The sequence below is a fragment of the Numenius arquata genome, chromosome 7, assembly GCF_964106895.1.
Source record: "Numenius arquata chromosome 7, bNumArq3.hap1.1, whole genome shotgun sequence".
Taxonomy (NCBI): Eukaryota; Metazoa; Chordata; class Aves; order Charadriiformes; family Scolopacidae; genus Numenius; species Numenius arquata.
The window spans coordinates 41,395,463-41,417,232 of NC_133582.1; the positions used below are offsets into that span (position 1 = coordinate 41,395,463).

Below are 21,770 nucleotides of genomic sequence, written 5' to 3' on the forward strand. Positions count from 1 at the left end.
AAGCAAAAACCAGTTGTCAAACTTGACTTTTGCTGTGGTCCTAGAATAATCAAGTATTTTTGTTCCTGGATTTTCTGCTGGTGATAACTTTTAGTGAAGAATTTTACGCCAGCCAAGCGGGCAGCTTTCAATGACGTATTAACACCTTCCTATAATTTTTTCCAAAACTGATTTTGTGTAGGTGCTGGATGATACTTCCTTGAAACTTTTGTACTTTGCCAAGGAAAAGCTTTCTCACTGGAAATGCATCTGGATTTTTGTTTCCTTTTGTGCTTTTATTCAGGTTCCTACCTCTTCTGAAATGGTACATTTTCCACCAGAGCCGAATTTTAAAAAGCACTATTTCTTTATCGTTTTGGGTTGTTTTTTTTTAGCTAAACATAGTGTTTTTACTGGGTTTAAATGAATTTGTCAAATTTATTAACTATTCATACTTACAGGTTGCTTAAAAATTAATTTTCATGTTGAAGTTTGTTCAGTAAAGCAGGAATGTGAATTTAGTAATAGGCTTGTAAATACTACTATAAATATCTTTTTACCTTTGTGTTCCTTTCTTTCTTTATTTGAAATTAAAATGCTTTTTTAACATTTTTCCCCAGTGTAAACTTAAAGCGGATCTCTATATTATCATTGTAGGAAATTCTTTTGAAGTATTTCACAACCATTTTCTTAGGAAACATAAGTTGGGAATGTTAAGAAACAAGACATGAAAATATGCAGAACGTTTTAGGGCGTATAAGCATAAGCTCATTTAATCGCACTTAAGATTTATTGCAAATAACTGAAACTTTTTTATTAGCGGAACACAAAACGTTGATTTATATCCCGATACCAAACGCTTGTGCGTCTAGCTTTTTTCTTTTTTTTTACAGTCATTCTAATTTTGGCTACTTTGTACATTACTGCTTTTGCCCAGGAGCGATGGGGCAAAAGGGAATGACGAGAAAGATGCGTGTCAAGTAAAGGGCTGGACACCGAGGGTTTGTCTGAGGGGAAGGAATTTCCTCCCAGCTTATCTATGAATTTTAAAGTTGCTTAATTCTGCAAATTTGTTTCTACTTGAACTTCGATGTGGAGTAGAGAAGCAAAAAAAAAAAAGACCTTAACTTAGGGAGGCGCTTTTTTTTTTTGTAGACAAGTAATAATCGAGCTCAGATCTTTTAACTAACGACCATTACTAGCAGTCTTGAGGGGTTTGTCTCGGACCGCAAAGCTGTTGTCTTCTGTGCCCTTTTTTTTTGTTGTTGTTGTTTTCTGAGTTTACAATGTTCCTCAGAGCAGCTCTCTGTCTTGTGTGACTGTTTCCATGCGGGCAGGGTTTTCCACCCCTCCCTGGATGGGGAGGCAGGGTCCCTGCTGCACGCGTGGTGACTCCTGAGCCTTTCTGTGTTGTACGTCTACAGTCCGACCTACGTTGTTCTTGTACTCTATACTTTTTTTTTAAATAAAGTCTTTGTATATAAATGAACATTGCCTGTTGGGCGTTTTTCTTTCCCCTTCAGCAACACTTCAGTAATGGCATCAAACTGGAAGAGGGGAGATTTAGGTTAGGTATTAGGAAGAAATTCTTTCCTTGGAGGGTGGTGGGACCCTGGAAGAGGTTGCCCAGAGAAGCTGTGGCTGCCCCATCCCTGGAAGTGTTCAAGACCAGGCTGGATGGGGCTTTGAGCATCCAGCTTTTGGTGGGAGGTGTCCCTGCCCATGGCAGGGGGGTTGGAACTCCATGATCTTGAAGGTCCCTTCCAACCCAAACCAAATAATCTGATCCCACGAACCCAGCCCCGCTGCCGCCGCTCTCCCCGCTCCCGCGCAGGGGCGGTGCCGCGCTGGGCCGCGCCCCGGAAGGCGGAGGGGCGGTGGCGGCGGAGGGGCGGCGGGCCCGGCATGGGCTTGCGGGCGGGCGGCGGGGCGGCGGCGGCTGCGGGGCTGCTGGGGGCGGCGGCGGCCGCCGCGGCGAAACTGGCGCTGAGGCCGGGCGGGGAGGCGGCCGGAGGCTGGGTAAGGAAGGAGGAAATCGGTGGAGGGAAGCGGCTTCCCTGCGGCCCGCTCCCGTCCCCACGCCCCTGACAGGCCTTAGCGCTTCCCTTCTGGTCGCAGCATCCGTGATGGGAGGAAACTGGCTGGTTCTTCCTTCTGCCTCTCCAGGGGTTGCCCCGCGCTTGCCTTCGGAGGGGTTTGCTGGGAAAGCGGGAGGGCCGGGCCGTGTCCCGCCTCCCGAGGGAGCCCGGCGGGGGGCTGCGGGGGTGCGCACGGAGAGCAGGCGGGCGAGGAGCCGGGCTGCTGGGGTGGGAAAGAGGAGGAGTTCCCCAGCACGCCACGGGAATGCCTGAAACCAAGTCCCAACTGTGAAAAGCTACCTTTACAGCGGCTTTACGTCAGTTTTACTTTAAAAGCAGGGTGTTGGGGCCCTTGGGTATGGAGCACTGGTTCTTAGCCTTGGGTATGGAGTGCGAGTTCTTAGCCTCTGCTTCAGGCTAATAACATCAGCCTTGCTCTGTCAGTACTTCTGTTTCTGCTCGCTCCTGGCAGGAGCAGGGATGTGGAGCTGTTGGTGTCCACCGTGCAGCTCCATGCCCCCGGTCAGGCTCTCCTTGGGGTGTTTGTAAGGGACGGTCTTTATCTCAGTCGCGTTTCTCAAACCTCCTTACGTGTCAGGCCACGTGGGACTGTTGGCCTTTCACCTCCAGCACCCGCTTGTCCTTACCTACAGAGGTGAAACCCTCGCAGAGGTGGAGACGTGCACAAGACGGTGCGTGAGCGGGGAGATGCCGAGATGTACACGTAGCGTAAAAACACACCAGGGAGGGACTCGTTTCAGGACACAGCAGGGGTTGTTACTCGTATGGCGAACGTACATTAGGACCTGAAATCTGGAGGAGAAGCCCACGAGAGAAATCAGATCTGACAAAAAAATCCAGCCTCACATCGGGAAAAAAAAAAATCAGCTTGTGTTGTTATAAGAGATGGATAAAAAGGGCAAAAACTCAGTACTCGCCAGTCCTTTTGGTCCTTTCTGATAAAGCAGAAAGGGTGGCAGAAAGGAGAATCAAAAATTTAAATCCTGATACGCTTCCCAGTCCCCTCCAAAAAAATTGTGCTCTCCACTGACAGCAAAGCAGAGCGTGGAATTACTGAACGTATTGACAACATCTTTTCTGAATATTTTTCTCCTTTGAAATTTATAGAAATATTGCCGATTTGTTGGGTGTTTGGGTTTTGGTGTTTTTTTGAAGGTGCTATGAAAAAGGGGAGCATCATTGAGGTAGAGTCTTGCGAGCAGGTCAAGGGAAGTGATCCTTCCCCTCTACTCAGCACCGGTGAGGCCACACCTGGAGTGCTGGGTCCAGTTCTGGGCTCCTCAGTACAAAAATGAGATAGAGCTACTGGAGAGAGTCCAGCAAAGGGCCTGGAAGATGATGAAGGGACCAGAGAATCTCTCCTATAAGGAAAGACTGAGAGATCTGGGATGGTTCAGCCTGGAGAAGGCTCAGGGGGATCTCATCAATGGGTATAAATACCTGAAGGGAGGGCGCACAGATGACAGAGCCAGGCTCTTTCCTGTGATGCACAGTGACAGGACCAGAGGCGATGGTCAGAGGGCTAGAGGCTGATGTTTCAGTTCACAAACTGAAACACAGGAGGTTCCTCCTGAATATCAGGAGACACTTTTTCACCATGAGGGTGACTGAGCACTGGCACAGGTTGCCCAGAGAGGTTGTGGAGTCTCCATCCTTGGAGATAGTCAGATGCTGTCTCGATACAGTCCTGGGCAACCTGCTCTAGGTGCTGAGGGATTGGACCAGATGATCTCCAGAGGTCCTTCCAACTTCTATGATTGTTTCTTTTTTCTGAACAAATTTGTTCCTCCAGCTACTTCTTTCAGGTCCATTCCAGGTGGTAATTGTGAAGTAAATTAATCAGTTTAGCTGTCAAACTAATAGTTTTAAGTAAATGCCATAATTGGTGTTTGAATCCTGCACGCTGGCTAGAAAGGCATTTCTGCAGAGCAGCCACAAGGCGACAGAGATTCAAGGAGTTTTGTGTTTGAGGAAGAACTACAGAAACCGGCAAATAAGTCTAAGGGAGCGGCCATCACTTGTGCAGTGTGAAAGTGGCAGCAAATGTTAAAAAGTGTATTGACACTTCTCAGAGGTTAGGACGTAGGGTAACAGGAAACTCCACGGCAGCACAAAGATGGATTTCCCGTCCAGAAGGATGTGCTGCAATGGCTCAGCCTGAGAGAGACTTACCAGGAGGGGTCATTTCACTTGAACAAAGGTTTTCTTTACTTTCCCCTCTCCCCTGCCAAACTTCATCTAAAATTACTTCTGCCAATTTGGGAGTAATTCTGGATTATCTGAAATGTACACTGAAATTAATCTCCTGTTAGAAAAGCAATCAGAACAGTAATCCTTGACTCACTGGGCTGGCATGGCTGAGCTCTTGGCAGGAGAAGAATTTCTACCTCCCTCCTTCCTTGTGGGGAACACCTGGGGATGTTCCTATCTCTCTGCCTGCGTGCCATTGCGATGACCACTTCTCTGCCCAGGATGCAGAGGGACTCAACCTCTCTCTGGAAACCCTTCCATTGGGGCACATGGCACCTGCAGAGCACAGTGCAGATGATTTCCCTAGCTCTGCAATAGAAGAAGAATAGAAGAAAACCATGGGTTCAGGGTCACTTTTAAAGATAGCATAGTTGCTGTGATGGTAGGAATCAGCTTTTCTCCAGCACTAACAGACTTGCAGACCAATTCAGGTCAGTAAAGACCTTTGGATGTCTAGCCTGTTCTGCAACAGTTTACTCATTTCTCCAGTCAAGCTTTGCGTATCTCCAGGGTTGGAGAGCCCGTGACCTCTGTTCCAGTGTTTGATCACCTTTTTTTTTCCCCTTGTAACAGATCAAAACTTCACTTGTTCCAACATTTACTTGCTGCCTCTTGTCATATCCCAACGCACCTCAGAGAAGAGCCTGGGCTCCATCCTCTCTACACCCTCTGGTGTGTGGTTGAAGACACTAACAAGATGTCTTTTTCTTAAGACTTTTTTTTCCCCAGCACTTTTTTTTCCCCAGCAGCACACCATGGTAGGCTCTTTCTGATCCAGAAAAGAATATACTGAATTTAGGTGAAACACAGAGAGTTGTTTTCCCCTCTCATCTCTTTGTGCCCGAGTCTGCCTACCCACTAGAGGCTTACGTGGACATACACAACTGCCCTGCGCAAGGTAAAACTGCCCAAACAGGTTAAGGGTGAAGCCAGGAGGCAAACCCCATGCCACAGTGAGCCATAACACAGCAGCAGGTTTCTTCCCCACAAGGCCAGTAGCAGCTGGGCACAGTTGTCCCTCTTATTCCTCTCCACAGAATTTGCCACTGCAGCAGTGGGAAAGCAAAGTGCTTCACAGGTGGGAATCGTTTGGGATCCTTTACCTTTGCCCTGATAAAGGTGGAGACCATTGCCATGAGCAGGGTGAGATGAGGCTGAACACCTCAACCATCCCTCTCTGGGATGGGGTGAGCCTCAGAGAGCTTGTGCCAGCCATTGAGCAGGGCATCGCATCGCATCGCATCGCATCGCATCGCATCGCATCGCATCGCATCGCATCGCATCGCATCGCATCGCATCGCATCGCATCGCATCGCATCGCATCGCATCGCATCGCATCGCATCGCATCGCATCGCATCGCATCGCATCGCATCGCATCTTTGCTTTTTAGCCTTGTACATGCTGCATCACTTGCTTTAGAAATCCCTGTGGCCTCCCCTAGCTCATGGTTAATAATTTCTTCTTCAGAGTGGGAGCAGAGCACAGTTGGTGGCACCCATTGATTTGGGCAGCTGTTCCCATGGGGCAAGTGCCACCTCTCAGCTGTGTTTGTTGGTGGCTTCATGCCTACATCTCTGCTTCAAGGTGGATCCCACCATGGACTGAGAGAAGTGACAGGCCATGAAGGTATGATTCCTGTGGGCTTAGACAAAACCTTCCTGTACCTTGCCCTTGCGTGCTCCCTCAGTGCTTGCAAGAGTCAATGATCTGCCTGTGATTTCCTCCCTTGGTGTCTTCACGTCAAGTAAATGACACTCGGCTAGGGAGATGACCACAGCAACTGAAACTGTGGGTGCGGGAGGAGACTGCGAATGGTGAAGGCTTTCTAGGCAAAACTCTGCCCTTTTTCCAGGCTGGGACTGTTAAATATCTTGTTGGGTTGTCTAAGGACAGAGATCCTTCTTGAGAACCTAGTTGGCCTTGAAGGCCCTTGAATGCAGAGGTGGGTTTGTTGCTGCTAAACGCTGGAACAGAGAGCTCCCAGTAAATCTGCTTTCCAGGCAAGCATGCAAAATAAGACATGAAGCCTCTCAGCTCTTACTTTCCTCCCAGGGGACCCTGCTCTGCCCTCGCTGCAGCAGTAAGGCAGGCCGGGTCATGGGGAGGTGGTGAGGACCAGTGCTTTGGAAACGCTTATCTCAGCCTTAATTCACAACTGATGGGTCCTGGACCACATACAGCTTCGATGTTCCTGGCAGGGCTGCATTCCACCCCTTTCCATACATCTGGCGACGGGTGAAGGGCATTTCACCGGATTGCGTGTGGCCCATGTCAAGAGCTTGAGAGTTTTCTGGGGTTTGGCTTCTGGCATGGCAGCTGTTGTACAGTGTCCTGGCCCTTCCCAGCTTGTGGTCTGAGCCTGAATTCACAGCAGGACGCGCCAGGGTCATACCCCATCCAAGGCTGTTTTGTCACTTCTGTTTCCTTCTGCAATTTAATATATTCCTCTTCATTTTATACCAGCCTACGCCATTAGGTTTTGCTCCAAAGTGCTCGTGAAATAGTGAGGGTGAACGAGGGGTCAGTGAAGTGAAAATACACAAGTTTTTCCCTATTGTCCTACAGCTGACCGTCCTGCTTCGCATCGGCTGTGTTGGCTTGGTGTTTGCGTGCAACGCGGTGATGTGGACGGTCTTTGCAAAAGCCCTGCGACTCTCCTCCTCCTCAGCCGCTGCCTCTGTGACGACGACGGCCTCCAACTTCATCTCTTCGGTGAGTAGATCCCTTCCCCAGGCGCTGAAGCCTGGAGGAGCACAGCGCTGTGGGAACGGTCACACTGGACACTCATCTCCCAGTGTGAACGTCATCACTGGCTGCAGAGTGAGAGTTACAGGCAGTCCTGAAACGATTGTATCGGGCCTCAGATGCTCTGACAGTTGTCCACAGCAGAGACTGTAGGACTTTTCTGGGTGGTGCAGGAGGAAGGGCGCTGCTGCCCATGCTGTGAATTGCAGAAGCTGTAACATAACTCTACTCTGCCCTGGTGAGGCCCCATCTGAAGTACTGTGTCCAGTTCTGGGCTCCCCAGTTCAGGAAGGACAGGGAACTGATAGAGAGGGTACACCAGAGGGCTACGAAAATGATGAGGGGCCTGGACCATCTCTCTTACGAGGAAAGGCTGAGGGACTTTGGCCTTTTTAGTCAGGAGAAGAGAAGGCTGAGGGGCGGGATCTGATCAATGCTTATAAATACTTAAAGGGAAAGTGTCAAGAGGATGGGGCCGGTCTGTTTTCAGTGGTGCCCAGGGATTGAAGAAGAGGAAATGGGCACAAACTTGAACATAAGAAGTTCTACCTAAACATGAGGAGGAACTTCTTCGCTTTGAGGGTGGCAGAGCACTGGAATGGGCTGCCCAGAGAGGTGGTGGAGTCTCCGGCTCTGGAGACGTTCAAAACCCGCCTGAACACGCTCCTGTGCAACTTGCTCTGGGTGGACCTGCTTGGACTAGATGATCTCCAGAGGTCCCTTCCAACCCCATATTATTCTGTGATTTACTGAATTTTTGTAATTGAGAGGAGGAGCCTTGCTTTGTTTTACTTTTCCTTTGCAACACCACCTGTGACAAGCCAAAGCCACCCTAGCTGGCTGTGAAGATGCACTGCCTCTAGTGACAGCAAGAGCATTTTTGACCTGCATGTTTTTTCTGCTCACTCTTCACTCTCAGCAGCAAATCTTTTTTTTTCTGTCCTCTGACAACTCGCAGCCAGCTCATGGTGGTGTCCAAAACTCAAGTCAGTGGTGCCTTTTTTTTTTTTTTTTTTTTTTTTTTTTTTTGTCGACCAGAGTCACCCAGTTGACTGGACATTTGGCTCCTGAGAGGTGCTGGAAAGGCAGCAAGGCATGTGCGCATCTACCAAAATCCTGTTTTGGGACCAGAACTGGCTGGATTCTAGAGTAGGTCATCTCCAACATCACCTGCAGCAGCCGTTTCTGTTGGTGGTCCCAGCAGGACTTTCCTCAAGCAGGTTTTTTCCTGGGCCAGCTCTCCCAGCAGAAGTCACTGCAGCTCTGGCAGTGCAGCAGGCTTTGAGGCAGCTCAGCCCAGCAAAGCTTTGTCTCTGTCCTTTCCTACAGGCCATGCTGGGCAGACTTCTCTTCGGGGAGACGTGGACGCCTCTGTGGTGGGTCGGCCTCACTGTGACGCTCTGTGGCCTCGTGCTGCTGCACACAGCTGCACCCCGGATGGCATGGCTTCCAGTGGAGAAGAAGGAGGCGTGATGACTGCTGGAGGGGGCACAGTGCCATGCCACCCCTCGCCAGCCTACATCCCTGATGGACCTGGGGACCCTGCTCACCTGCTGATCTGCCAGCTTACAAAGTCATACTGGCCGCATCTTTCCCAGCAGTGGTGTGGTGGCAGTGACAGCCTCGGAGGGAACTGGTTGACTCTGAGTCAGTATTGTGGAAATCAGGGCCAGAGGCTTATCAGCCACTCCTCCTCTTCACACTCTGTGGCTGCAGAGCTTTCCCAGTTCAGGGAAGGCTGAAAGTAAACATGGTGGCTGTAGAAGGTGCCTGTGCATCAGTACTTTTCCATAAGAGGACCCTTCCCAAAATAGAAAAGCAGTCAGAAGTAGACTGAAGGCAGCTGATAGTTCTTCTCTGCTGTTCCTGACTTCCTTCCTCTCAAAATAGCCCTGTACCTGCCCTAAGGTCCTGTTGCCTGGAAGGCTGTGGAGCCTTTCATTAATTCCTTCAGCTTCCTTTATCAGTCACATGGACCTTTTAATTTGCCATTTATATCTGAGGCCTGTAATTGCCACTTACCCATTCCTGACATGTTACTCACTGTAAAGTTGTTGCTCTTTCCTTTAAACTTAACCAGGATGGGTTTTTGATCACCATTCCTGGTTTGTGTAGATCAGACTGTATTTTTTGGGAGAATACAACAGGCTGCATGTCAATAGGCAGCTGCTTTCACTGAGGTTGTCCATGTTCAGCACATTCCGTCTCCTCCCTGTTCCCCTCACTTGCTTAAGTTGGCAATTGCATTAACATTTGGTAAAATTGGGTTTCTCAAGCAACATTTTTTTACACCTCTGGATGATGCTGATTCCCATTTGTGCAATGTGATCAACCAGACCACTGGTACCCACACACGTGCTACCTTTAGGGCCAGTGGTGACTCTGTGGTCAGGATGAGATGCCTGTTAACACACTCCATGTGTCAGGAATTGTCATTACTAAGGAACTGACTTCTTTCCCATGCCCACACATGTTGTTTTACTTGGGAATTTTTTAGTTGTAATCCTAATCAAGAAGTAAAATCATGCCTAGAAATGTATGCATCATGCTGGTGATATCACTTGTTTGCTCTGGGCTTGACAGATTGTCTCTGTCTTCTTGTAACCACAGAAGGTGAGTCACGTCTGTGGCATGTGCAGAAAACCTAAGGACACATTTCTGCAAGCCTCCGTATCAGAGCCTGTTAGGTTTGTCGTGACTGACAGGTCTGCGCTGTGTCCAGCAGAAGCGTAACAATAGACTTGTGGGTAGAAATGCTACGGGAGCTGAGTTCGTGCCTTTTCCTCCTTTGTATCAGAAAGGTGAGAAGTCGGTGTCCCCAGAAGAAGGTGGGAGCTGCTTGCTCCAAGTCCTCTGCTTCAGGAGAGCATCCTAGCTCATCACATCGGGCAGCCGTGTCCCAAGAGGGGCAAAGCCTTTGTTTCTCTCTGCAGTGTGCTCGTAAGTCTTCCCCTCCGAAGAGAGGAGCTCCATATGTGGTGAGGAAGAGGACAGAGCACTCCGAGTGCCTTTCCCCCTTACCAGCATGGGTGCTTGCACGTGGGGAGCTCTTTGGGTAGCAGCAGAGAGAGGAGTGGGACACGTTCGGCCAGCTGTGAAACAGGGACTTGACGCAGTGACCCAGCATACCTCAAATTGGTTTGCGGAGATGACAACCAGGAGCTATGCATTTCCAAGTACATGATGAAGAAATAATAAAAGTTGTGGGCTGGATTTGTTTGCCCTCGTTATTAACTCTCAGCCATCTGTAAGCTGTGGCTGCCTTTGCACAAACAGCAGGAAAAGGACCATGATCTCTCCTCTGGTTGATTTGGCTGTTACCAAAACTGTCTTGGAGGACTGGGTTAGAGACCACTTGGCCAAACTAGACATACACAAGTCCATGGGCCCTGATGAGATGCACCCATGAGTGCTGAGAGAACTGGCAGATATTATTGCTGAGCCGCTCTCCATCATTTTTGAGAGGTCTTGGAGAACAGGTGAAGTGCCTGAGGACTGGAGGAAGGCAAATATCACACCAGTCTACAAAAAGGGCAAGAAGGAGGACACAGGGAACTACAGGCCAATTAGTCTCACCTCTGCCCCTGGGAAAATAATGGAGAGACTCGTTCTAGATGTCATCTCCAAACACATTGAAGATCAAGAAGTTACTGGAAGTGGTCAATACAGATTTACCAAGGGTAAATCATGCTCGACCAATCTGATGGCCTTCTATGATGTTATAACTGGATGGCTGGATGAAGGGAGAGCAGCAGATGTCATCTACCTTGACTTCGGCAAGGCTTTTGACACTGTCTCCCATAACATCCTCCTTAGAAAGTTAAGGAAGTGTGGGCTAGATGAGGGGGCAATGAGGTGGATTGAGAGCTGGCTGTGTGACAGAACTCAGAGGGTTGTGATTAATGAAGCAGGGTCAAGTTGGAGGCCTGTAACCAGCGGTGTCCCTCAGGGGTCAATACTCAGCCCAGTCCTGTTCAATATTCTCATCAATGACCTGGACAAGGGGACAGAGTGTATCCTCAGCATGTTCGCTGATGATACCAAACTGGGAGGGCTGGCTGACACTCCAGGGGGCTGTGCCGCCATCCAGCATGACCTGGACAGGCTGGAGAGCTGGGCAGAGAAGAACCTAATGAGGTTCAACAAGGGCAAGTGTAGGGTCCTGCACCTGGGGAGGAAGAACCCCAGGCACCAATATAGGTTAGGAATGGATCTTCTGGAAAGCACTACTGAGGAGAAGGATCTGGGAGTCCTGGTGGATAGCAAACTTTCCATGAGCCAGCAATGTGCCATTGTTGCCAAGAGGGCCAATGGGATCCTGGGCTGCGTAGGGAAGAGTGTGGCCAGTAGGTCAAGGGAGGTCATTCTTCCCCTCTACTCTGCACTGGTGAGGCCACAACTGGAATATTGTGTCCAGTTCTGGGCTCCCCAGTTCAAGAGAGACAGGGAACTACTGGAGAGAGTCCAACATAGGGCAACAAAGATGATTAAGGGATTGGAGCATCTCCCTTATGAGGAAAGGCTCAAAGAGCTGGGGCTCTTTAGCCTGGAGAAGAGAAGGCTGAGGGGAGACCTTATCTATGCTTACAAGTACCTAAAGGGTGGGTTGAAGGATGATGGACCTGGACTCTTTTCAGTGGTTTCCAGTGATAGGACGAGGGGCAACGGGCACAAGCTGGAACATGGGAAGTTCCATTCAAATATGAGGAGAAAATTCTTTATGGTGAGGGTGACAGAGCCCTGGAACAGGCTGCCCAGGGAGGTCGTGGAGTTCCATTCTCTGGAGATTTTCAAGACCCGCCTGGATGCAGTCCTGAGTGATGTGCTCTGAGCAATCCTGCTTCAGCAGGGGAGTTGGACTAGATGACCTCTAGAGGTCCCTTCCAACTCTGAGAATTCCGTGATTCCGTGATTTAGCATGGACTATCTCAACACTGACATTTCTTCATTACAGCCGTTGGAGGTCAAGGTCTGGGAGATGTTTGCACATACATAGAAAGCGTAGGGAGCGTTTTACTTGGTAATGCTCACTTTTAAGGTGGAAGTACGTAAACAAGGGCTGTAAATTTGCTGTCGTAAATATTTGGAAGGTGGGAACGGAAATGAGTTTTCTTCTGATTCCTGTGGGAGGAAAAGATAGCTGAGCAGGGTGCGGTTTTTCGCAGAATCCCTCTCCTCTATGTACACAGGGGTTTAGCCTACATCTGCTGGTGTTGCTTGTCAGCGTGGTGCCAGGGCTGCAAGGACGAGTGTAGTCACCCTACAGCAAAGCGGTGCGCTTCTGGTAAGTGCTTCGTGTGTGGGCATCCAAAATACGGCTGGAGGTGATCTCAAACAGAGGTACCCGCATTTCCAAATTAAAACACTGTCCAAAGCTCAATGGCTGAAATTTAACATTTGCAGATATTTTTAGACACCCCACACACACACAATAAAGTGATGTGAGACTAATGAGCAAGCTGTGTTTGAGCGGTTCAAATGTGGTAGGACTTGTAAGGTGGCTGAAGATCACGGCTAACCGTAAGACCTTGGTTTACTGTGGCTGAAGGTGGGTTATTCTTATCTGGGAACTGCAGTAGTGTGCTTGCATGGAGTTTTTGGACACTTGATCCAAGGTGTTTTTAGAGAAAAGTCTTCGGGCACACATTTCCATTCAAATTCCAGCAAAATACACTTTTGTTTGCACATCTCCCAGGGGTTGGCTGTAATGAGTCTTTCCTGCACCTTCCCCTCATTCTCAAACACTAATTTTTCAGCGTCTTGGTCACGAGATTTTCCTCAGACAGGGCTATACCATGTCACGCTTTAACCAGAAGAAGAGGCAGATGCATGGTTAACAGCAAGGCTCCCGGTGTCGCTCATGAAGACTGAAGTAAGTATTGTTGAATTAATGGTGGGAAGTGTTTTGAAAAATCTGTTGTATAAATAAGTCCCAAGAGTATTGTATTCGAAGGTAAATAATACCTTTTATACCTTTACAAGGAACAAGGCCAAATGAAATTATAGTGGCAGTTGAACCCTAAAGCATAGTTTGACTGATTAGATAAGGAACTATACATAAAACCTGAGAAATATCCCTGTTGTCATTGAACGAGAAGCCACTGAAACTTGGACGGTTTGTACAGCAGCTCAGTCACAGCATATATCAAAATAACTTGAAGGAGGGTATGTTTACCCGGATGATAAGTAGTAGAAGTGGATGTGATAAATAAGATCAGTAGATTGTTCTGCCGAGTTTGGTATATTTGAAATTTTCAAGCAATTTGATTGAGTGCCCTGAGTTGACGCTTTAGGGACCTTAGGTATTGACCACATTGCAAGGATGTCACAAACGCTTAATTCCGCTGAAATACTGCAAGCAGTGGGGTGTTTTTGAAGAAGGAAGTCGTGGTGACTCAATACACCAGAAGAATGGTGTCACGGCTCTGACCTTGGCTGTCACAAAACAAACATGAAGTGATGAATAAACGGGTACTAACCTGATGCGTTCTTGGTGCCAGCAGCAAGCCTTCATTTTGGGGGTCCGAGGGCTGCGGAGGGGAATTGCACAGGGTGGGCACTCACCCACAGCAAACCATACGCTGCCTGCAGCTCGCTTGGTCTCAGAGAAACATGTGGGGTGAGCTCCTTCCCAGGAGAGCCAGAAGTTTGCCTCTAAAAATTCAAGAGTGTGGGGTGTTGCACCACATCACTTTTTAAAGGAAAGGATTGCAAGAAGACAACGTTTTCTGACAATGTGGTCCCGCGGAAGAATATTTTAGACTGTAAAGCAACACCTAGCTTCAGGTGGAAGATGGTTGTTGGTCTAGGTGTTTCGGTGCCATTTCTAAGGCAAGTCTGTTTCCAGATACTTTAACACTAAAAAAAAAAAGGTCAGCGGCTTGCCTGAAAAATCTGAAATGGGGTCCTGAGCCATTGGCCGGGTTATGGGGAGGCCCTGGGTGTTGGGCAGGGTCAGTCAGTCCTGGTGGTGCCCTTCGGGAACCTGATGTAGTCAATGGCTGTACCTGGGGTGTTGTTTCCAGTGCTGGACCCCCCCAGTTCAAGAGGGATGTTGGGAAACTGGTCTGGCAGAAGGATATCAAGATGGCAAAGGCCTATGAGGAGAGGCTGGGGGATGTGGGCTTGTTGGAGAGAGGGAGGCTCGGGCTGACCTGATAGCAGCCGGCAGGTGCTTGGAGAGGAGTTACAGCAGTTACAGCGACAACGAAGCCAAGCTCTGCTTCATAGAAACGGACAGAACAAGAGGAGGTGATGGGTGCAGGTTATGTCTTGGGAGTTTCAAGTTGGCCATCAGGGAAAAAAAGAATGTCACTAGGAGGTTAGTTGCCCTGAGAGGCAGCAGAGTCTCCACCCTTGGAGGTTTTTAAGTCTCAGCTAGACAAGACGTCAACAGATTGGGTCATCTGGTGTTGGTAACGACCACATCTGTGCAGGGAGCTGGACTTCCTGTAAGCAATGGATGGATTTAACGGGAAACACCATCTGTTACTGAAGCTGGTTTGCCCTTTTGCTTCCAAGTTTGACAGTTCCCATTACGTGCTGCTGTGGCACAGAAAGGAGGTTCCTCCGTGAGAAACCATACCGACCTAGGCCACCTTGGCTTGTTGGCTAACCACAGAAACCATAACAGACACTTGCATAAGCATTCGTCGCCTGAAATCAAATGCAGTGTTATCAGACAAATACACTGTTATTTACTGCTGAGTACCGCCGTACTCAGCTGCTGATAATGAAGTGCTTTGTGCATTTGAACCTTTGCTGGTGGAGGAGACAAACTGCTGCGTGTGAAGCTGGTGGTGGCCGCTGGGGCAGGGTAGCCCTGAGAGGCTGCAGTAGCCCAGCATGGGGTGACCCAAGCACCGGGAAGCCTGGACCTTGCCGTGCTCCGTGCCGTAGCTGTATGCAGCACCCCAGCAGCCCGTGTCCGGTAGCAGCCCTGGACGTACACAGAGCACTCTTTGCCCTGCTGAGCGACCATCCAGCCACTCTGTTCCCTCTCCAAGGAAACTACATGGTTTCTGACTGTTTAATAACCCTCTTGGCCATTTTGATTTTTCCTCAGGGTTTAAGGAAAAGCGGCTGCGAATGGCTGTACTAATTGCCAAGGCTTCCTAAGCAGCTCCAGGGGCTACTGCATGCCCTCGAAGTCCCTAGGGATTGATGGTGCTGGGTTAATGCCTGGGGAGCTCCTGGCTTGGGATTCCCACTCCCTCCTGTTTTGCTGGAGGGGGATGATGCACAGCGTCCTCATCCCTGCACGGGTCCGGCGCCACAGGGAGGCTCCGCTGCCACGAGGGAAATGGATGGGAGGGGAGGACTGGGAAGAATAAGCGGGGTGGGGCAGAGGGTACCATCGCTTTTTTTTTGGAGGCACGTCCGACTTGAGCTCATCGGCTCCATCTCGCCTGGCTCAGAGGCTGCCACGGGCAGGGGTTTCATCCCACCTGTGGGAGCTGGGGCTGGGGCTTGGCCGCCTGAGGACCTCACCTCCTCCCCTGGGGCAAGCGGAGCCTCTTCATTTTCGCAGCAAAAGATAAGAGTCCAACCGCTCCGCCTGGCACCGTGACCTGCTCTTGGTTCCAGCATGTGGTCTGAACATCAGCCAGGGCTTCCAAAGAAATTGCTTTCAGTAAGTTAGGGCAACGCTTCAGGAGGAAGGAGCAGTGCCCCAGGGAAGGATGAGGCACTACAAACGCCACGTTTCCTGCTGCCAAGCACCTGTTTCGTCATCCAGAGAGGAGGTATTTCAAATGACTCCTTCACTTCAAGACACTCCTGAGTTAGGCAACTCACAGGCATGGCTCTGCCCGGAACCAGTGCTGCACGAAAATGCTTCCTAAGGATCCCTGGTGGGCATGGAGCTGCTCCAGCTGCCCGCCAAGGTGAGAGCATCTCATGCTGCTGTGAAGGGCAATGGCCTGGATGCTGGCTTGGTTGCTTCTCAAGGCAAATAACCACAGATCCCTGCCCTCATTCAACCCCACCATACCAAAAAGGCTACTGCACGTGACGTACACATGTCCAGGGGTGAGCCAAAGCCTTTGAACCCACCATGCCTTGGGTCTGCTCCCCTGCAGCCGTGAGCCGCGGCTCCAGCAATGGGCAGGACCAGCTCCGTCCTGCACAATCGTACTGGTCTAGGAAGGTCCTTCCTTCCCACTTCGTAGTGATTCCAATCATGCTGCTGGCTGGTGGGGATTATTGTGGCACGGCATAATCTGACCTGTAGCCTGTAGACTGTGCACATCTATATGTATATGGACACACACGCCCACGCAGACAGATGGGAGAAGCTGTCACACCACCCCTGCAGAAAGAAATGTTACTTGAAGACACTGGCATGCAAGTTTCTGTTTTCTCACTTAGACATGTGCAACCAAACACATATCCTGTAGGTGGGAAGGTATTCTGTCAGTATTTTCCTTGTTCTCTGCAGCTGTTTTTAATATATGGATAAACTATTTTATCCCTGGTTCAATATTTGCGCTATTGGTTTCCTTGCCCTTACCCTTTATTTTTTGCAGCCCTTTTTTGCTTTATTTTTCCTCGTACCTTTTCATATTGTTTGCTTTAGGTGTAGTCTGTGGATATGTGTCCACACTGCAATCAGTCAGTGTGGTCATACATGCACACTCGGAGCTAGTCCATGGGTCAGTGGCACCAGGGTGGATACGGCCCCAGAGTGACTGCACCCACCCCTCTGGGCCCTTTCCAAGCACATGCTTCGGGATCGCACGGCAGGGAGGAGTGGGGCATCCTTCTCCCCATCTTGGGTCTCCTGATGGGGTGGGATGAATGAGGGGTGAATTCGCAGGCTAGAGCCGTTCGGGGTAGAAAAGAGACGGTGGTGGTTTCTACTGGGGGCTGACAAGACCGTGAGTTGCATGGAGAAAGTGAGCTGGCACAGCTGTTGACCTTTACCACGCGGACAGGGGCCACAAGGGAAGCTAGCAAGAAGCAGCTTCAAAGCCAGAGCAGCTTCCTTCTCCTACAGTGTGTCATTCAGCTGAGGAACTCCTGCCCGTGGGATGCAGCAGACGCTCCACGGGTTCAAAAAGGAGGCAATTTTATTTATAAAGAAAAAAGGTGCTGTCTGGAAGAAGTGAGTCAAAAGAGACCTTTTTTTTTGTCATTTATTGCACAAATTTCTAAAGTGTTTTGCTGAGAAGCAGAAGTACCTTGTCCTGAGTCATTTAATCCAATAAATAACGTAATCTTCTCGGCACCGGAGCATGCTTATTTTGGTGTTTCCAGTGCAATCATAGTACCAGAATTGAGGGTCAAGCGGTCATAGCACTGAAATCCCAAGTTCAACCATTACGCATAGTTGCTCCCTGTATCTAGACTTATTCTGGAATTTTTCTTCTTGCGCCTCAGCCAGGGAAGGAGAAGAGGACCTTGAAAAATAACCAGAAAAGATATTTTAACATGATAGCATTTTGGCTTGCTGTTAAAGCAGCTCTGTATTTTTCTAAGATGTCCTTGGTCTAAAACTTCAATTTCCTATGATCAACACAGGACTTCTCTTTCAGGGCAGGGAAGGGGCTACACAAGAACGTTTTGCCGGAGTAGGGATCACGAGACCGTAAGCCTCTATTTGGTATATGTGTAGTTGTGGTCTCTGTTTTCTTCGTCTCTGCCTTCTTCAGGAGCAGACTCCCTGGGTGGTGCTGGGTTGGGTGCAGAGCAATATGGTTTTCATTCCTTCCGGAGGTAAATGCCCAAAGCTAGTCACCTACATCCTTAACTTTAGGTCCAAAAGCCCTCTTCCAAAGTTCAGTGAGAAGGGAAGAATGGAATTTCTGTAATAATTTTATTGGCATCAATCACTTCTCTGGTATTTGCCTGTGAGAAACTCATTGCCAGGTAGCTGGGGCCAGACAACTTGGAATCTGGGCTTGGCCATCTTGCATCAACCCCTGACATCCAGTTGCCTGCCACAAGTTGGCTCATGTTAGATTAGAAGAGAATCTGCCTGCTGGAGACGTGGAATGCCCTCAGGGTGTAGCTGACAGGCCACTGTCACGGCCCACAGTAGGTGTACATGAGTGAGAAGTGATCAGATCAACCCTCCTTTCAGAGTAACAGCAGCACAACATGTCAGGGTCATTACGTGGATGGGATGCATCTCACTACTGGGAAATTCTTAATGACTAAGATACAAGTGTAATGAGATGGGGAAGGGAGGACCGATGTAGCACCTCGAATAAGGTCCAGCTCAAAAGAGATGGACTAGACCCCCTGCCTGTGCTTTTTTTTTTTTTTTTTCCCTTTTTATCCTCCCAATACTTCTCATTACTTGTCGTTGCCAAGGCTGTGATTCAGGAAGAACTTAACACATAGTAGATGGTACTCGTGGGAGCAGTCCTGCTGGGGTCAGTGAAAGGTACCTTCTCACCACGGTGCCCCTCAGGACCCAGACATGAGCTGTACGTGTGTGTACTTTGTCAGATGCACCGCTTACCCCTCGGCTCCTCGGAGCAACTTTGCAGGGCAACTGGAAGGATTAGTTCACCTTTCCAGAATGCCGAAAAGGAAACCTGTGATGCTTTCGATCTGTGTTTTATTTTGAGTGTTACTCTGACTGGACATACTGAAAAAAAAGACGTAACAGAAGCAACGTGAAGCCTAGGATGGTTATAAAAATGTAGGTCAGCACATTACTATTATAAAAGGCAGCTTTTCCATAGCTAGACATGGGGTCACAAGTGAATGAAACTGTAAAGCTAAGGACTGGGTTGCATTTCATGTCCTTCCTACTTGGCATCGGTATCTGTGGTCATGCTCTGGAAGTCTGACTTGTTCTTGTCGGTTTTGATAAACAAAATAAACAAAACCTGAGGCAAAGGGCAAGCTTGTAAATAGGGGAGCAGCCACTGGGGAATTCTGATTTTATTTGTTTGCATTTTATTACCTTCTTATGCCAGCTAATAAGGTGACTTACCTTGCAGCAGATAGAGGTAGATAAGGTTGATAGCCTCTGGTGTCTGATTTTGCAAGCTGGGAAGTGAGTCGCTCAAGTTATTGGTAATAGGCTGGAGATTGCCTGTGAAAAAGATATCATCTCCTGCTTCTACTAATCAGGAGGGTATACTTTTTATGAGACAGACTGAAGCGATTACCCGTTGTAACTGTTCGGGGGAAAAATTAATCAGGAGGGCTGGTATTTTTCAGAGCTTCTCCAAGGAGGAGGAAAAAAAGCCATGCTACTGAACCACAGCCACTCCGGCCACTCTGGCCAGCAAAGACAAAAGGAGATTTGCCCGTAGGAAGGACAGAGATCACCTGCTGACAACATGAAAGAAGCTGAAACCATGTCTTTGACAAACGTTCCTGCAGTTTAAGTTGAAATCCCTTTTCTCAGACCTTGCCAACAAGTGTCTCAAAGAGTATTACAATTCAATGGCCTTTTCTGGCAGGGCAAGCTTGTACGAGCCAGGGGAGGAAGCTCATGTAGGACTGTTGTGCCATATGCCAAGTGTAGTGCCCTTAAATTGAGATACTACCAGTGCATAGAAAAAGATAATGGGAGTAGGCAAGACCAGCAGCTGCACAGAGTGAAAAGAGAACTGAACTAAAAGCTAGATGCTGTCTACTGGCATAAACCAAAAATTCCCCAATATGGTGAAAAGGTCAACCACCTTCCAAGAGGAAGTGGGTTCATGGCAGGACAGAACCCACACCCATCTAACTTCTACACTCTGTCCTCAAACTCTGAAGTTCAAAGCGAGGGTCAGAACATGTATGCTGTTGAAATCAGGCTTTTGCAAAACCTTACGAGACTGGAAATATGTCTGTTCGTGGTGAATACGTACCCTGCCTCCCCCACTGACCCTCCAGCAGGCACTTAGGTAAATTTTTTTCAGGTGCAAAGCATTACCAACATCAACCCATTCCTGTTTACAAAAATCTGTAGTTTTTGCTGTAAGACTACTGTGTCAACCCGATTTAAGCTGCCCCCAACCAGGCGTGGAATGAGATATATATATATAGAGATATATATATATATGTAACAGGCTGATACTGGATTAGAAAGCTGCTCTCAGTGCCTTCAGATGAAGTGGGTTATTCTGTTACTGCAATGTAGTGGAAACCAGTAATATACATCGTAAACATTCAAATTACATGTATTATTGGTTATGTTATTGTACTGACATTCCACATATACTTTACTTCATCCCATGCTGGTTCTAAACAAAAATGGCTCTCACCTTCCAGGAGGAAAGAAATGCAGAGCAAAAGCAATGCTGAAAGGTAAATTGGGGTTGTAGTGTTTTTCTCAATGGTGAAATATGTACTTGCCAGCACATTGTCAGGTGCTGAATGGTGAGTGATGCTCCGTCCACTAAGAACGTTGGCGGTTCAGATGTTCATACAGATGTCCTGTGAGATTATGGACGTGTACTGAACCCTCAGTGCCCTGGGATGCGCTAGTCATGCTCTCAAGTAAGGACACCCAACGTACACCTGCCAGCAAGCAGTGACATGCCTGAAGGGTGGGATCTGCTGATTCAGCACCTTGCTTGCACCCGCATTTCAGCACCAAACGAAACAGTCCTTCTAAAGTAAATACCTAGCTGCCTGAATTGATGGAGAAAAATCGGTGCCTTTGAAAGCTTCCTCAGGGAGATCTTGTTTAGGGAGATCCTACATGTAGATGTGTCAACCTTGCAGACTGAATCCTACCTTGCTGGACCCTGGGCTGCTCTCATGAAGGGAGGCATCAGGGTGCTGAGGCTGCTCCCGTGACTTAACCGATGCTTTTGGGTATTTGGGGACATGTTGGTATCTCTTTCTGGCCACTGTGCCCGTGTCACTGTTGGCCTGTGCCACCATCTCTCCCCTCCGTGGGCTAGACTCATGTCTCCATCTTTGGTCACCCCGAGGACCCGGATGGCAGTGGGGCACGCGGGGTCCAGCCACCTCCTGGACAGAGACTTTTGATGCAGCTGTCAGCAAAGAGCAGCAGCCAGAGAATGGCTCCTGATCCACCATGTTTCTTGCTCCTCCTGGACATGGCCTGTTTCTCCTCTTTCACACTCAGTGCTCTCGCTGGGCTACCTCCCTGGGCATTCGCCTGACCCTGGTCAGCACCAGGTTCCTTGGGCTTTCAAACACACACATGTAAAAGCTGGATTTCAGCCCATAGCTTCAAGTGCTTCTGTCCCAAACACGATGACAAAAATCTCATTACCTTCAAAGAAAGTTAAACTAGTCCTAATGGGAAACTCTGTTTTCCTAAGGATTAAATGTTTGTGTGTGCCTTGTAAAGTTAGCCCTCTAGTCCCAGTCCCAGTAACCTGGATGTTGGGGCATAGGTGCATTCTTGTTACTCATCTAGCCCATGATTTTACTGTTTGTCAGTGAAGGGTCTGTCCACTTGTCATCTGATTGTGCAAATCCACCTTACGTGTGAGTCGGGATTTAAGTTTCGCTGTTTTTCAGGGTCTGACTATGTGCAGAGGGAGTTGTAGTCATTTTTCTTTTCTTTTTTTTTTTTTTTTTTTCCACAGGAACTTCCTTTCTCTAAACACCACCCCTTGGCAGTGGAGCTGCTGACACCTCAGAGCAAGACACTGATAAAAAGGGCAGCCCGTCTTCCTTCTCCACACTCAGAAGCAAGTGGCATAGGCTACTCAGCTCAGAAGCCGTTGTCATCGCAGGCACCTCGGGTCAAAACACCGACAAGAACC

General features: G+C 48.8%; 1 protein-coding gene across 1 annotated transcript; it reads left to right on the forward strand.

The window, feature by feature from the left end:
• The first annotated feature begins 1,884 nt into the window (after positions 1–1,884).
• TMEM42 (transmembrane protein 42) lies at positions 1,885–9,606 on the forward strand. The gene is made up of 3 exons (XM_074150870.1): positions 1,885–1,998; positions 6,895–7,041; positions 8,404–9,606. The coding sequence occupies exons 1-3, from the start codon at positions 1,885–1,887 to the stop codon at positions 8,545–8,547; spliced, it is 405 nt and encodes a 134-aa protein (XP_074006971.1). The 3' UTR covers positions 8,548–9,606.
• Positions 9,607–21,770: the final 12,164 nt, after the last annotated feature.

Coding starts and splice junctions, on each gene's coding strand:
- TMEM42 (XM_074150870.1), top strand. CDS start 1,885: ATGGGCTTGCGGGCGGGCGGCGGGGCGGCGGCGGCTGCGGGGCTGCTG. Junction 1,999..6,894: donor GGGAGGCGGCCGGAGGCTGG/GTAAGGAAGGAG, acceptor ATTGTCCTACAG/CTGACCGTCCTGCTTCGCAT. Junction 7,042..8,403: donor CCTCCAACTTCATCTCTTCG/GTGAGTAGATCC, acceptor CCTTTCCTACAG/GCCATGCTGGGCAGACTTCT.